At 44.9% G+C, this 15,827-nt stretch overlaps 1 protein-coding gene across 1 annotated transcript; it reads right to left on the reverse strand.

The window, feature by feature from the left end:
- Positions 1 to 12,673: 12,673 nt before the first annotated feature.
- Positions 12,674 to 15,597, reverse strand: KRTCAP2 (keratinocyte associated protein 2). The gene is given in 6 exon segments (XM_006861535.1): positions 12,674 to 12,826; positions 13,059 to 13,125; positions 14,872 to 14,935; positions 15,063 to 15,217; positions 15,510 to 15,555; positions 15,557 to 15,597. Coding segments are annotated over 6 exon segments (492 nt in total). The 5' UTR covers positions 15,596 to 15,597; the 3' UTR covers positions 12,674 to 12,705.
- Between the last annotated feature and the right edge of the window lie 230 nt (positions 15,598 to 15,827).

Genomic DNA, 15,827 nt, shown 5'->3' on the forward strand with positions numbered 1-15,827 from the left:
ATATTATGGTAAAGTTTTCTAAAATATGGGTGTCATATGTTTGGGCAAGGATGTAATTCGATTTCAGCTTTGTCATAGGCACTATCTTCTGTAGATACACCTCTGAATGGCAGGGCATGGGAAGACCTGAGGTTGGACGTTGGCACCTCCTTTTATTTAGTTATGTGACCTTGAGCAAGTAACTTAATGCTTTTGAGTCTCAGTTTTCACAGTTGTACAATGGAACCAATACTGATCCTTATAGGATTACATGAGATAATCCAGGTTGTTAGTTGCTGTTGAGTTAGCTCCAAATCACAGCAATCTTATGTGTAATAGAACAAAACATTGCCCAGTCCTGTGCAGGTAGGGTGCTTAAAGTAATGTGTGGTCAACGTTGTTGTGGTAAGTGCCGTTGAGTCAGTTCTGACTCATAACAACCTTATATAGAATTTCCAGTGAGCAGCTGGTGCATTTGAACCACCGACCTCGTGGTTAGCAGTTCAGTGTTTATCCTACAGCGCCAAACAACATAATTAATGTTAATTGATATCATTAAACTGAACACTTGAAAAATGTTAAATTGGCAAATGTTATTCTTTATAAATTCTTACCCTCCACCCCCAAATTACATGAAGTCACAGAGGAGGAGGGGGTTGACAATGTCTGATATGAAAGCTTCATAAAGGCCTGGACACCTGAAGTGAGAGGGAAGATGAGTAAGAGTTGTTCAGGTGGAGAAAGAGGGGGTAGAGTATGTAAAGCTAAGGAAACAGCCTGAACAAAGGCAGAGAGGCATGAAAGTTCCTGGTGCATAATCCTGTGGGACAAAGAAGGCTTCATAGCAAAGTGGCAAGAGATGAGGTTGGAAAAGCTAGCTAGAGCCAGGTTATTAAAGACCCCTTAAAATTATTTCTGTTGGGCAACCTGAAGTTAGCATACATGAGAACACCACCCAGATCTCAATCCAGATACAGAAGTATTTAAAGTAAAGAAAACCTACAAGACTGAAAATAGGAAACCAGAGATATCAATTTATAATGAAGTCAATTACAAAGCAAAAGAGGGAATAGTGTAGACACAGAACTTACAAATGACAAGGAAGTCAAGTAGATTTCAAGATAAAACAGGCTGTTTTAAATGGGGAAAAAATTCATAAATTACAGGGTAACCTCAAAGAAAATTAATACATCTTCACATTAAAACAACAACAAAAAAAGAGGAAAACCAGAATGATTTAGTAAGCATGAACAAAACAGAAATGACAAGAAAACTCACAAACAAAACTCAGTGCAGAAAATTATGTGGAACAAAGAAACCAACTGCACCACACACTAAACACACACACACAGCAAAATGACAGCAATCAGTTCACACCTATTGATAATTATACTGAATATAAATAGATTAACTGCACCAAACAAGAGACACAGAGAGAGGAATGGATAAGAAAACAGAATCCTTCAATATGCTGTCTATAAGAGACACATCAAAAAGATGGAGACAGTCTAAATGCCCACCAACATAAGAATGGTTAAACAAACTTGGATACAAACACACAATGTTGAAGAATAATGGTAAATCTGTGAAACACCTCGTAATATGGATGAACCTGCAGGACATTATGCTGAGTTAAATTAGTCAATCATAAAAGGACAAAAATGTATGAAACCAAGGTTGTAAAAAAGTTATTAAAGTTTTTCTTGATAAATGAAACAATCTTTTCTTTTTTTAATCAGCTGGAATCTTGGACTGTGTGGAAGAGAAGGAAAAGAAGGTTCCTGCTGTGCCAGAGATGCTTAAGAAAAAGCGAAGAAATTTCACAGAACTAAAGTGCCTGAGAAAGAAGTTTGCTCACAAGATGCTTCAAAAGGTGAGGAGGAAGCTTCTCTAGGAAGAAGTGAAGTACTATTATCCCAAGGATTATAGGCAGAAGTACAGAACTGAGATTCAAATGGCTAGGATGGCAAGAGAAATGGGCAACTTGTTATGAACCTGGAGAGCTCAAACTGGCATCTGTTATCTGGGGCAGAGGCATCCATGGTGTGAGCCCACAGGTTCCAAAGGTGTTGCAGCTTCTTCACTTTTATCAGATCTGCAATGGCACCTTTATTAAGCTTAACAAAGCTTCAATTAGCATGCTGAGTATTGTGAAACCAAAATTGCATGGTGGTGATAGTGGTAACCCTATACAGGGTTTCCAAGGCTGTAAATCTTTACAGAAGCAGAAAGCCTCATCTTTCTCCTGTGGAATAGCTGGTAGTTTTAAACTGCTGACCTTGCGGTTAACAGCTCAACTCATAAACACTACACTACCAGAGTTCCTTTAAAGGTTGGCTTGTCAGGAGTGGGATTCAAACCCATGCCTCAAGGGGAGGCTGCAACCTGAACGCAGCACCTTAGACCACTCAGCCATCCTGATGGTGGTCATATATTGCTTGGGGTTGCTCAAACCTGAAGTCAGTAAATGAACTTATCTACAAGTGTAGTTATGGCAAAATAAGTGAGAAACAAATTTCTGACAGATAACATGTAAATTGCACAATCTTTTGGTAAATATGGCATCATCTGCATGGAGACTCTGATTCATGAGAGCTACACTGTAATGCTGGGTTCTATGAAGAAAAACGTGGCGTCAGGATTGGAGGAAGACTCATTAACAACCTGCGATATGCAGATGATACAACCTTGCTGGCTGAAAGTGAAGAGGACTTGAAACATGTACTGATGAAGATCAAAGAACACAGCCTTCATTCAGTATGGGTTGCATCTCAATGTCAGAAAAACAAAAATCCTCACCACTCAACCAATAAACAACATTCTTATCAATGGAGAAAAGATTGAAGTTGTCAAGGACTTCATTCTTCTTGGATCAACTATCAACACTCGTGGAAGCAGCAGTCAAGAGATCAGACGACGTATTGCATTGGGCAAATCTGCTGCACAGGAACTTTTTAAAGTGTTGAAGAGCAGAGATGTCAGCTTGAGGACTAAGGTGCGCCTGACCCAAGCCATGGTATTTTCAACAACCTCATATGGAAGGAAGACCGTAGAAGAATTGATACCTTTGAGCTGTGGTATTGGAGGAGAATACTAAAAGTGCCATGGACTGCCAAAAGAACCAATAGATCTACTTTGGAAGAAGTGCAGCCAGAGTGTTCCTTGGAGGCCAGGATGGCTAAGCTTCGTCTCTCATACTTTGGACATATTGTCAGGAGAGAGCAGTCACTGAAGGATGTCATGCTGGGTAAGATGTAGGGTCAGAGAAAAAGAGGACAACCCCCAACAAGATGGATCAGCCAGGTGGCATCATTGATGGCGTCAAGTGTGGCAGCAGTGGTGGGGTTGGTCCAGGATCGGACATTGTTTCGTTCTGCTGTGCATGGGGTCACTATGAGTCGGTTCCAACTCGATGGCACCCGACAACAACAACAACACTGTAATGCTGTGGGTTTTTGTGCTGGACTGCAAAGTTGATTTGAACAGCAAAGTCAAAAGTTCAAGCTTACCAGCTGCTCATTGGAAACCCAATACGGGTTCGCTAGGGGTCAGAACCAACTCAACAGCCCTTAACAACAATAACAACACTGTTAGGAAACATGTCAAAAAAGCACTTCCTGTGGCCTTCAAATTATCTTCTTCACACAGTGGAATAAAAAAAAAGACAACCCATTTTTATAGAAGGTAGAGACGCTGGTAACAGGGAAGACTAGATCAAGGGGCTTACTAGAATGATGAACTAAGGTGTCTATCATATATTATTTTTCTAATCTGGTCAGCTAATAAAACAGTAACTGCTTTCAAACGGAGATAAGAAAAAACAATCTATGATGGTTACAGGGTCAGGTCAGGAGGGAAAGAAAAATATTCATGGACTAGAGAGTGTGATCCTATAGGATAACACTGCATGATAGCACTGGACCACAAGGTCGACTTGAATCTCAAAATCAGCAGTTCAAACCCACCAGTGGCTCCTCGGAAACCCTATACAGGGTCACTGTGAGTCAGAACTGACTCAATGGCACTTAACAACAATGACAAGAGGGTAGACACACGTTAACATGGGTGACAGGGCAGGCAGTATACAAGAGGGAGGTTAGCAGAGGAGAGATGAAGGCTACTTAGCAGGAGACACAGGAGAATGCAATAGTTAAAACAAATAGAAGTAAATATTGTTAACTGTCAGAGTCCTGGTGTGGTGCTATGGGTTAATGCAAGGTCAGCAGTTCAAACTCACCAGCTGCTCCTTGGAAACCCTATATAGGGTCACATGACTCGACAGCACTTAACAACAACTACATTGTTAAACTGTTGGTACATAGAAGGGATTGTAATCATTGAAATGAAGCAAAGTATATTATTTTTGTAATGTAAAACTGATGATCTGCTCTGTAAACCTTCACTCAACTTACAATAAAAAGTAAAAAAAAAAAAATTAAAAAGTCTTTGTGTTGGGGAAGTTGGTCCCACAGATGAACGGTACCACTTCTTAGAGGATTAGGCACCCATGTGTGCCTGTGTGCTTTCTGTCAAGCAGTAAGGTTTTCTGGGTGCCCACAGGTACAAAGGTGATTGACTAGGTCTTTGGAGGAGGGTTCCAGATCTGTCAGGTTGTGTTGACTCCATCCCTGCCCTCAGGACACTCAAAGTTCCATCAGGGACAAGAAAGATACACATGTAATCAACAAAACATACACTTACAAAATTACAGACAAGCTTTTAGAGAAATGATAGGTCAGAGATGGTGCTGCTGATTGGAAAAGGGGCTGGGTGAGTCAAGGTTTCCTAAAATAAGTACCCTAGAGGAGATCAAGATGGGAAAAGATGCGGGGGTGGGGAGAAGGGGGGTGGGGGGTGGGAGTACTCACCCAGGAACAGGCCTACCCAGCTGTGGAAAACATCTGGCTTATTATGGAGATTTAGCAATGTCAAGTTGATGTAGGATAGAAGCTCAGTTTCAGCCAAGAACTCTAAGTGTGATAGTAGTATATTTCTAATGAGACTCTTAGTTCTTCTGCTTTCAACAAATATTTACTGAGCATCTACTATACACCAAGCAGCATTCTAGTGCTGGAATCCAGAGAGAACCAATCAAATTCTTGGCCTTCCATAAAGCTTATATTCTAGTAGTGGGAGACAGGTAAGAAACCAATGAAGAAATAATACATCAAGTAGCAAGAAGCACAATGAAAAATATATATAGCAAGATAAGGGAATAGAGGGTGAGAGAGTGTATTGTGTGTCGTTGCTAGGTTCCATCACGTTGATTCCAACTCATAGTGACCCTATGTACTACAGAATGTACAACAGAACAAAACACTGCCCAGTCCTGCGCCATCCTCACAATTATGTTTGAGTCTATTGACACAGCCACTGTATCAATCTATCTTGTTGAGGGTCTTCCTCTTTTTCAGTGACTTTCTACTTTCCCACACATGATTTCCTTTTCCAGGGACTGGTCCTCCTGACAACATGTCCAAAGTATGTAAGACAAAGTCTCATCTCTTGTTTCTAAGGAGTATTCTGAATATTGATCTCATAAGATAACATAGTGGTTACAACAACGGGTGCAAACATAACAGGACCAAGCATATTTCATTCTCATACATAGTATGAGCCTGAACCAACTTGAAGACACCTAGCAACAACACGGTTGGAGAAAGGGTTAAAATGCAGACACCTGTAAAGCGCTAAATGCAGACACTGGCAAATGACAATTGATCAACTAAAGGTGGCAGTTGTTTGTTGTTGCTGGTACCCAAGAAAAAAATTAACATTTGTCAAATGCCTAATCATCTAGCTGCTCCTCAGAAACCCTATAGGGTCGCTATAGGTCAGAACCAACTGGACAACGCTTGTTGGCTGGTAAGTACCGTGGAGTCTGTTCGGAACACAGGGTTTCCAAGGCTGTAAATTTTTACTGGAGCAGAACGCCTCATCTTTTTTCCGCGGAACCTCTGGTAATTTCGAACTGCTGACCTTGAGGTTGGCAGTACCACTATGCTAACAGCAACACTAGGCTCTTCCATATTATTTAACTCAAATACTTATGACCACTATTTGAAGTAGACGTTATTATCCCCATTTTTGTTGTTGTTGTTGTTAAGTGCCATCGAGTCGGTTCCGACCCATAGCAACCCTGGATAGGGTTTCCGAGGAGCAGCTGGTGAGCTTGAACCGCCAACCTTGCAGTTCAAACAGCTTGGCAGTCTGGCGCATTAACCCACAGCACCACACCGGGACTCCATTCCCGTTTTTACAACTAAGGAATTGAAGGTGTAGAGAGATTTCTCAACTTACCCAAAGACCCTCACCTGGTCTGATTTACAAACCCATGTTCTTTCCTGAAGTACTATCTAGAAACCTGAAACCATCTGAATCTGAAAGCGAGAGAGAAAAGGGACTTGGAGGCTGAGAGCAGGAAGGGGAGAGGTTTTCTGTGTTTTTTGTTTTTTTTCCCCCTGAGGGTAGGTGACTCGTACCTTTACACGTACCTCACACAGATATACATATACACACCTTAGTCCCAGAAATTCTGTTGAAATAACCTTTGAGGTCAGCCCTCAGTTCTCTTTGTCTTAAAAAAGGGTGCATGAAAGGTTCTTTTCTGTGGAACTTAGTGCAGCCACAGCATAAATAGAGGAACCATCTCAGTTCTCTCTGCTTATTTGAGGGTGAGGGGAGTTCTCAGAGAAGAGCTTCCATAGGCCACTTGGTTCAGGCCTGTCACACAGGGCCTCAAATTTAGACTTCTGATGTTATCTCCACTGCTCACTCTATTATTTGCTGACAGAACTGAAATACAAGATTGACCATATAATTGAGTTAACTTTTATTAGAGCATTTTTCAAAATATACAAAAGTGGGAGGAAAATAGTATAATTATCATAGGACTTTAAATATCAAATAGGGCCCCACAATCCTCTAAGGATAAAACTTTGCTATCATTATTTTTTGTGTTAAAAGTGTTTATTTGTTAAATGATAAGATTCAAACATGCCACTGTCAAAAGACTAACTCTTTATAGAAACAAACAGCCTCATCTTTCTCCCTTGTGACTTGTGGCTTTGAACTGTCCATATTGAGATTAGTGCTTAGCCCACAGCACCATCAGGGTTCCTTTCACCAGATCCTGACTTACAGAGACCCTGTACGCGGTTTCTTTCTCCCACAGAGCAGTTGGCAGGTTTAAACTGTCAACCTTACCATTACCAGTCCAATGCTTATCCTACCTAGGTGGTGTTTTTGTTGAGTGCCATCGAGTTGTTTCCAAGGAGTAGCTGGTGAGCTTGAACCTCAGGCCATGAGGTTCAAACCGACCTTGCAGTCCAGTGCTTTAGCCCACAGCGCCACACCGAGACTCCCAGGTGATATTGTTGTTAAGTGCCCTGGAGTCGGTTCTGATTCATAGTGACCCTGTAACAGGGTTTCTGAGGAGCAGCTGGTGAGCTTGAACCGCCGACCTTGAGGTTCAAACCGACCTTGCAGTCTAACGAATTAACCCACAGTGCCACACCAGGACTTTGCAGGTATAGTAGTGCCTAACTCTAGAGTCAACTAACAAGCTTAAGCCTTCATAGGAACTCAACCAAACATCATTTACAATGCAATTTAGGTGTGGTCAGTTCCCTCTCAACCCTGGGGATAGGAACGGTGATGGGGAGGATTGGGGAGCATGATCCTGGCCTGAATCCAGAGGAACTTCCAGTCTTCTGGGAGAGAAACAAAGAAATGTACCTGAAGCAGAGTAATTAAGTGCCACCAACTGTGCCAGCACAAGGATTCAGGCCATTGTTTGCTTAAGAGGCAGCCCTGGGAGTGACCCTAAGTCAGGAGTGTGCACAGGGCTGGCCAGCCCGGAGGTCCCTGAGGGCAGGGCCTCCGGCTTCCCATTCTTCCGTGGTTCCCACAGTGCCCCGGGCCGCTGGGCTCACAATGAGCTTCAATGCTTGCTTTTGACTAAACCTTTCCCCCTTTGTATCTGTCTCAGTGTCTCTCAGCATCTCTGTCTCTCTAAGTCTCTGGCTCCCTCTTGTTTCCCAACATCCTTCCCGAGCCCCTAGGGAGTAAGGCTGGGGGGGCCAGGCAGTGGGAACGGGACAGCGTCCTGTTCTCACCAAGGACAATAAGGGCCGGAAAGGGCTGGAGCCAAGGCTTGGTGTGGGCTCCCGCTCCTTCCCTGCCCTGCCCCCCAATCCCCCCAACCCCCGCCTAGTCCTGACCCTTGGTGTACCCTAGGTGCCAGGAGAACCGTTGCAATGATGCCAATCCAGTGGGAGTCCAGATTCAGCTAAGATCAGGAGTCTCCTAACCCTTGGCCTTCCCTTCCCACTGCTCTCTGGAGGGACAGAAAGAGCACCTCCACGGCACCTCCCCCACCAACCTCCCCTCTCTCTCTACAGCTCCCCCTTCAGTATTATTTACTCCTGTTTCCGGAGCTGGTGGCGGGTGCTGACGGGTGTCAGGAGCGCGTGTGAGAGAGCGGGAGGAAACATCTGGCTTCTGTCCTCAGGGGCCACTGGTGGAGACCGTCCCAGTCTCCCCTAGGCTTCCAGCCTCCGGGGTGAAGCAGAGGCCCAAGATCAGAGAGACCAGGAGGTTAGCACCTTTGCCCTTCTCACCCTCAGGTCTCCGGAAGCCATGGTGCCCTCACACCCCCTTACTTAATGATGGTGATTAGGTGGCTGTGATACCCCTGCCAGGGTTAATTAGCAGGTCAGGCACAGGCAGCCTGCAACTAGGCACCCCAGAGATAGGCTGGGTGGAGAGTCAATGTTGGCGCCAGCCTGCCTTGTAAATGCACCCAATCCCCAAGGAAGGCATCATTATTCCTATGCCACATGCTGCCCCAGGTGCCCAGGCAGTGGGGTGGCAGCAGGTATACCATCTTTTGACAGTGTGCAACACCAGCTCTCCAGCTCCTCCACCTTCCTCCCAGACACAGGTGATTTTGTCTGCTTTCTTAATGGAAGACCTGGTGCCTCCAGGTAACCAGTTCCCCAGACTATATCTGTCTTGGTCTAGGACCTGGCCTTATGCCCACTGCCTTCACCCCAGATTGTGGCTGTTAGGTGTCATGCAGTCCTGTAGGTTGGTTCCAATTCATAGTGACTTTGTATAGGGTTTCTGAGACTATAAATCTTTATGGAAGCAGAAAGCCTCATCTTTCTCAGGCAGAGGCTGCTGAGTTTGAACTGCTGATCTTGTGGTTAGCAGTCCCATGCTTATCCTACAGTGCCACCAGCGCTCCCTCACCTGACTAGGGGAAAATCGAGGTTTGATGAAGCGAGACCTAGAATTAATCCAGTCTCTCCATAGGTCCAGGGCCACTCAAATTCATCCCAAAGCAATTTTGAACAACTTCCTCTTCCCTCCAAGAGGTTCCCTTATGCCACACTCTTCACCCCATCACCACCAGGTGAGTTGGAGCCTAGCCGTGCCATCCCCTCTCATATAGGATCTGGTTTCCATGAACTGCTGTCACTCCCAGACCAGAGGGGAAAGATGGAGTTTCCCCTCCTAATTGGGCCAGCCTTTCCAGTCCCCCAAGATTAGTATTCATTCCAAGACTCAAAAATCAGTAGCTCCTCTCCTAAACCCTACAGACTGTGGATTACAAACAAGGTGTTGCTGACTCCTGCAGGCCATTTTTGGCAGATGTGAGCTCATGGCACCCTCTGTAGGCAGACAGGCAAAACTACACAGCATCCCTTCAGCCCCTAGAATCTAGGGCTTAGTAGATAGAAGGACAAGGGTTTGAGGTTCTGGTCACAGATAGGAGGGGAGGGATGCTTCTAATCCTTGATCTGCCTTCCTTAATTTAGTCACTTCACTGAGTCTTCTTTCCTATCTTGGATTCCTCACATGTACAGAATTCATCCTGGAAGGAAAAATTCTTTCATTAAACCATTCCACCAGTTTTTGCTACCAATATCAGGCACTGCGATGAATACAAAGCTGACAGATGTACTGTGCACACCCTAAAGGGCATGCTATCTAGCAGGAGAGGGTACCTAGATGCCTCAAGGGACAGGCACCTTGGACAGAGGCATTCCTTATGACAGAGCACTGACAGGACAGGGCTTGAGATGCCATCTTCCTAGTACCAAGAACAGAGGTTGGGGGCCGTGTCCTAAAATTTATTGTTGTTGTTAGGTGCCATTGAGTCGGTACTGACTCATAGCAAACTTATGCACAGCAGAACGAAACACACTGCCCGATCCTGGGCCAACCTTACTACTGTTGCCATGCTTGCGTCCATTGATGCTGCCACTTGGCCAATCCATCTCGTTGGGGGTCTTCCTCTTTTTCTCTGACCCTCCACCTTACCAAACATGATATCCTTCTCCAACGACTGGTCCCTCCCAACAATATGTCAAAAATATAAGAGACGAAGTTTAGCCATCCTGGCCTCCAAGGAGCACTCTGGCTGCACTTCTTCCAAAACAGATCTATTGGTTCTTCTGGCAACCCATGGCACTTTCAATATTCTCCTCCAACACCACAACTCAAACGCATCAATTCTTCTATGATCTTCCTTATTCACTGTCCAGATATTGAATGCATATGACGTTACTGAAAATGCATGGCTTGGGTCAGGCGCACCTTAGTCCTCAACCTGACATCTTTGCTCTTCAACACTTTAAAAACATCTTGTGCAGCAGATTTGCGTAATGCAATATGTCGACTGATTTCTTGACTGCTGCTTCCACCAGTGTTGATAGTTGACCCAAGAAGAATGAAGTCCTTGATAACTTCAATCTTTCCTCCATTGATAAGAGTGTTGTTTACTGGCCCACTAGTCAACACTTTTGTTTTCTTTACATTGAGATGTAATCCATATAGAAGGCTGTGCTCTTTGATCTTCATCAGTAAATGTTTTAAGTCCTCTTCACTTTCAACAAGCAAGGTTGTATCATCTGGATATCACAGGTTGTTAATGAGTCTTCCTCCAATCTCGATGTCATGTTTTTCTTCATATAACCCAGCTTCTCGGATTATTTGCTCAGCATACAGGTTGATTAAGCATGGTGAAAGAATACAACCTTGTCACACACCATTCTTAATTTGAAAACATTCAGTGTTCCCACGTTCTGTTCAAACAACTGCCTCTTGGTCCAGGTACAGATCTCTCATGAACACAATTGTTTCTGAATATTCATACTGCACAATGTTGTTCATAGTTTATCGTGATCCACACAATCGAAAGTCTTTGCGTAGTCAATAAAGTACAGGTAAACATTTTTCTGATATTGTCTGCTTTCAGCCAAGATCCATCGGACATCAGCAATGATATCCCTCGTTCCACGACCTCTTCTAAATCCGGCTTGAACCTCTGGAAGTTCTGTCAATGTATGCTTGCAGCCATTTCTGTATTACCTTTAGTAAAACTTTACTCACATGGGATATCAAAGAGATTGTCCAATGATTTCCATGTTCTGTTGGGTCACCTCTCTTTGGAATGGGCACAAATATGGATCTCTTCCAATCAGCCGCCCAGATAGTTGTCTTCCAGATTTCTTGGCAGAGATGAGTGAGTGCCTCCTGTGCCACCTCACTTTCTTGAAAGATTCAAGTTGTATTCCATCAGTTCCTGGTGCCTTGTTCTTTGCCAATTCCTTCAATGTACCTTGGACTTCCCCCTTTAGTATCATTGGCTCTTGATCATATGCTACCTCTTGAAACGGTTGAACATTAACCATTTTCTTTTGTACAGTGATTCTGTATATTCCTTCCAACTTCTCTTGGTGCTTTCTGCATCATTCAATAATTTTCCCAGAGAATCTTTCAATAACAAAAGTTGAGGCTTGAATTTTTTCTTCAGTTCCCCCAGCTTGAGAAATGCTGAGCGTGTTCTTCCTTTTTGGTTTTCTGATTCCAATCTTTGCACATTTTGTTGTAATACTTGGTTTTATCTTCTCAAGCTGATCTTTGAAATTTTCTAAATTTCTAAATTAAGAACATCCTAAAATTCAGGATGTTCCTAATTCCTTAGCTAAGGAGCTCTGGTAGCGTAGTGGTTACAAATAGGGCTGCTAATCTCACGATCAGCACTTTGAAACTACCAGCTGTTCCGCGGGAGAAAGATGAGGCTTTCTACTCCCAAGAAGATTTACAGCCTCAGAAACCCTGTACAGGGTCACTATGAGTCGGAACTCCACAGCACATAACAACAACAACAAATTTCTTAGCTATGAGACACAGAAGAAAAATAAAGGCATCATAATAGGAAGGGAGTCTTTCCAAGAGTAGGGAATTCCCTCCTAGGGACTTGGAACAGAAGGAGCAGGAGGCTCATTTGCTGAAGGTGGAGAGTTGGAGTAGCAGAGCACCACAGGCGGTATATGGAAACCCAGAGCACAGTGCAGGGTGACAGAACTTTCCTTTTCTTACTTTTCTATTCCAAAGTCTATACTAGTTCTGATGGGCAGGACTTTCTGCATTGTAGTCTTTATTGCTTTTCCTAAGGGTCAAGACCACTGGTCATCTGTGCATTATTCTTCCAGGATAAGCATCTCACACAAGCTCACGCCACTCCAGGGCCTGACAATGACTACATTCAATAAATGCCTAGTGAATGAAGCTAGAAGAAAAGTCCCTGCATCCCAAGGTCTGAAAACACTATATCTAAGATCCTTCATACCCAAGTAGGCATTGGCTGATGAGGCTTACAACAAATCACAGCTCACAGAACTACAAAGAATCAATTTTATTGGACATTCAGGGTCAATTTCTCTTCTTGCCCTTGCCTGTGACCTTGGCTGGTGTGAGGACTGGAGCTGTTGCCTGGTACAGAGTGGAGGAGATCTTGTTGATGTAGTACAAACCAACCATGGAGAAGATGAAACTACAAGGTGAAGACAGAAAGAAGGTCACATCATCAGTAGTCATGTTGCCAGCCTGGTGCTTCCTAGGGCAGATACTAGCATAAGGGAAATAATCCAAGTTCAGGTTTAGGAAAATGGGAAGGACAAAGGAGGGAGAACAGAGCGACTAGGAGGTAGGGGGAAGAAGGCCTGGCAGGATCCAGAGCAAAAGGCCAGGGCGCTGTACCCCTTACCCAGCTTTCAGGCACATACCAGGTGGTGACACACACTCGGTGGATCAGGCCGGATGCAAAGAGAGCCAACAAGAGGCAGAGGAGAACTAGGGAGGCAAGAGGGGACAAAGAGGGCAGTGGTCAGAGTGGAAATACCAGGTATCCATATGTAGAACCTACAGAAATCTGAGGTCCTGTGAATCTTGAGGTACCTGCTTGGAGGGGTATGGTATGACAATGGCAAGAGGACCTCAAACAGCCTTAATGATGCCCAGGGCACAGAAGTTAAGAGATGAATGCTCTTTACCAGCTCAGGCCCAAATCTCACTTAACTTCCCTAACCTGGTTTTCCTTACCTAGAAAGGAAAGGTGACAACAGAGCTAAAGGGCTGGGCTGGCTCCTGTTTAAAGAGGACAAGGGCCTTTCGAACAGATGCTAGACAATGTGAATCAATTTATTAAACTGACTGGCCAGTAGTGGAAGTTGAGGGCATTGCTCCCTGGACACATTAGAGGGCAGTGTCTGGATACACTCTTCTAGGGGAGCAGGAAAGGATCTCAAGACATTTGGAGTAAGACTAGAGAAAAGATGAGATAGGAGAAAATGGACATGCAGGATGTGTCCTATCCAGGTGAGGAGGGCAGGGCAGGCAGAGGGCCAGGAACCTTGCCGCACAGCAAGGGTTTTTTTCAAAAGCAAATGAAGACAATACACCTAGAGACAAAATCCAACTGGGAGAAATCCAGGGTTTAGGAATGGAAGAAGCCCTGGAAGTCTGCAACAGGGCTAAGTGGAGAGAGCAAGGCCTAGAGGGGAGGCAAAGAAGTGAGAACAAGGGATAGATCTTAGCTTTATGAGAAGAAAATCTCACATGAGATTCCATGCTGTGAATCTGTGAGCATGCAGCACTGCTTAGGTAATAGGGCTAATTTGCTTTAGGATCTTAATTCTCCATAAAGAAGTAAATCATCAATTCTCGATTACATGAGCAACAACATTTCAAACAGAGGATAATCTAACAGTTATTCTAACCTTGGTCAGGATTCCTGCTGCCATAGAAATTTGGTGTATCTAACATTTAAGCTCTTCACAACCACTTCAAATAAATAGAATTCACAAATATTGGCTGGAGAAGAGTCAATATTGCATCAGAATCCCTCACTGAACTTGGTGCTGTTTCCTCTGGTGAGAACAGAAAACACTCCCCTTGGATGAATGCAAAACATCAGCCCATACTTGCCTGTTCCCCTCACACCTCCCGGGGAGCTGGCCAGGGATAACAATCTATTGCTTTCACAGGCCTTCTCTTCCAGCTACAATTCCAAGAGCTAGATAAGTCCAAAAATCTTAGGTGTCTTCAATTCTAGTAAACATTATTTTCTTTCTCTAAAAAACCTTTGGAGTCCTGGTGTAGCACAGCGGGATAATGGGCTGGACTGCAAGGTCAGTTTGAACCACATCGGACTACCAACATAAAGGTTGGGGGTTCAAACCCATCCAGAAGTGACACTAGAAGACAGGCCTGGGCAATCTTTTTCCTAAAAGTTGTAACAACCTTGAAATCCCTATGAAGTTCTATTCTGCATACATGGGGTCTACTTGAGTCAGAATCTACTCAAACAACCTACTGTTCATTGTTAAGTGTCAAGTCGGTTCAGATTCATGTATAGTGTTTCCAAGGAGCAGCTAGTGAGTTTGAACTGCTAATCTTGTGCCACACCAGGACTCCAAAATGCAGAAAAATATAGTACTTTACCTTTATCGTAGAGGCAACTAGCAACAATCTTTACAATCTGTAAATTCAATATTGTGTTGTGGGGGTGAGGTTACAGCGGAGGGAATTCTCACTTACTCTCAGGGAAAATCTTTGCTTGGAATCCTTTGCCAAAGACAAGATTCTCCAGATTATTGAAGGCCTGAGTTGAGGGAGTTAAGGAGAAGGGTGAGGAATGGGAGCAATGTTAATAATGAGACGGGTACACGCCGCATGAATGACTTTCAACCCTCAAAGCACCCTTCCAAGCTTCGCCTCAACAAGGATACAGTGAGGGAAAAAACGAAGAGGCCAGAACCAAGCAGGCCTCCCTGGATGGTGAGCCACTCCGTGGAGGCCAGCTGGCGGCTGTACATCTGCATTCCAGCGAAGAGCAGCAGGGACAGGAGGGAGGAGAGCGCCAGCGACGTACCCGTACCCACCACTGGAAGGAATGAGAGGAGGGACAGAGAGTCAGACCCAGTATCCCCTCCAGGAGCCGGGCCCCGAGTTCTATGCGTGGCCACTTCCAAGCACTCCCGGGCTGCAACTTCACACCTCCCAACGACCCCCAGGTGGTCCCAGTCCCAGAAGGCAGGAACCCTCCCGTCCCAAGGAAATGCCCGCTGCCTGGAACCCAGGACACGTCAGCTCCGTGGGGAGAGAATCGGGAAAGTCGACCCGCACCAACTCCGACCCCACGAGTCTGCCCTGGGGGATCTCGCCAGTCCCGTTACCCATCATGCACCGCCCGTGAGTCCAATCGGTGCCGCTGGCCAAGAAAAGTACTGGAGCCGAACCGGGTGGGGCTGGTTGTGCGCATGCGTCCGCCGAACGCAGCCGCGCTTCCCTGTCTTCCTCTTTCTCTTTGGCGCCTGGAAACAGTGCCCTCTACCGGAGGGGAGGAGCTGCTAGGTGTCGAAGAGCATCCTAAGCCACCGCCCTGGTCCCCAGCCTTTCCCGGTACCTAAGTGCATCCTTCTGCTGCTTCTCAGTGCAAGCTGCACCTAATCTTTTCAAGCCACTGAGCCCTTGGCTCATAGCTCTAGTTCGTG

This window comes from Chrysochloris asiatica, unplaced genomic scaffold, assembly GCF_000296735.1.
Source record: "Chrysochloris asiatica unplaced genomic scaffold, ChrAsi1.0 scaffold00042, whole genome shotgun sequence".
Lineage (NCBI taxonomy): Eukaryota > Metazoa > Chordata > Mammalia > Afrosoricida > Chrysochloridae > Chrysochloris > Chrysochloris asiatica.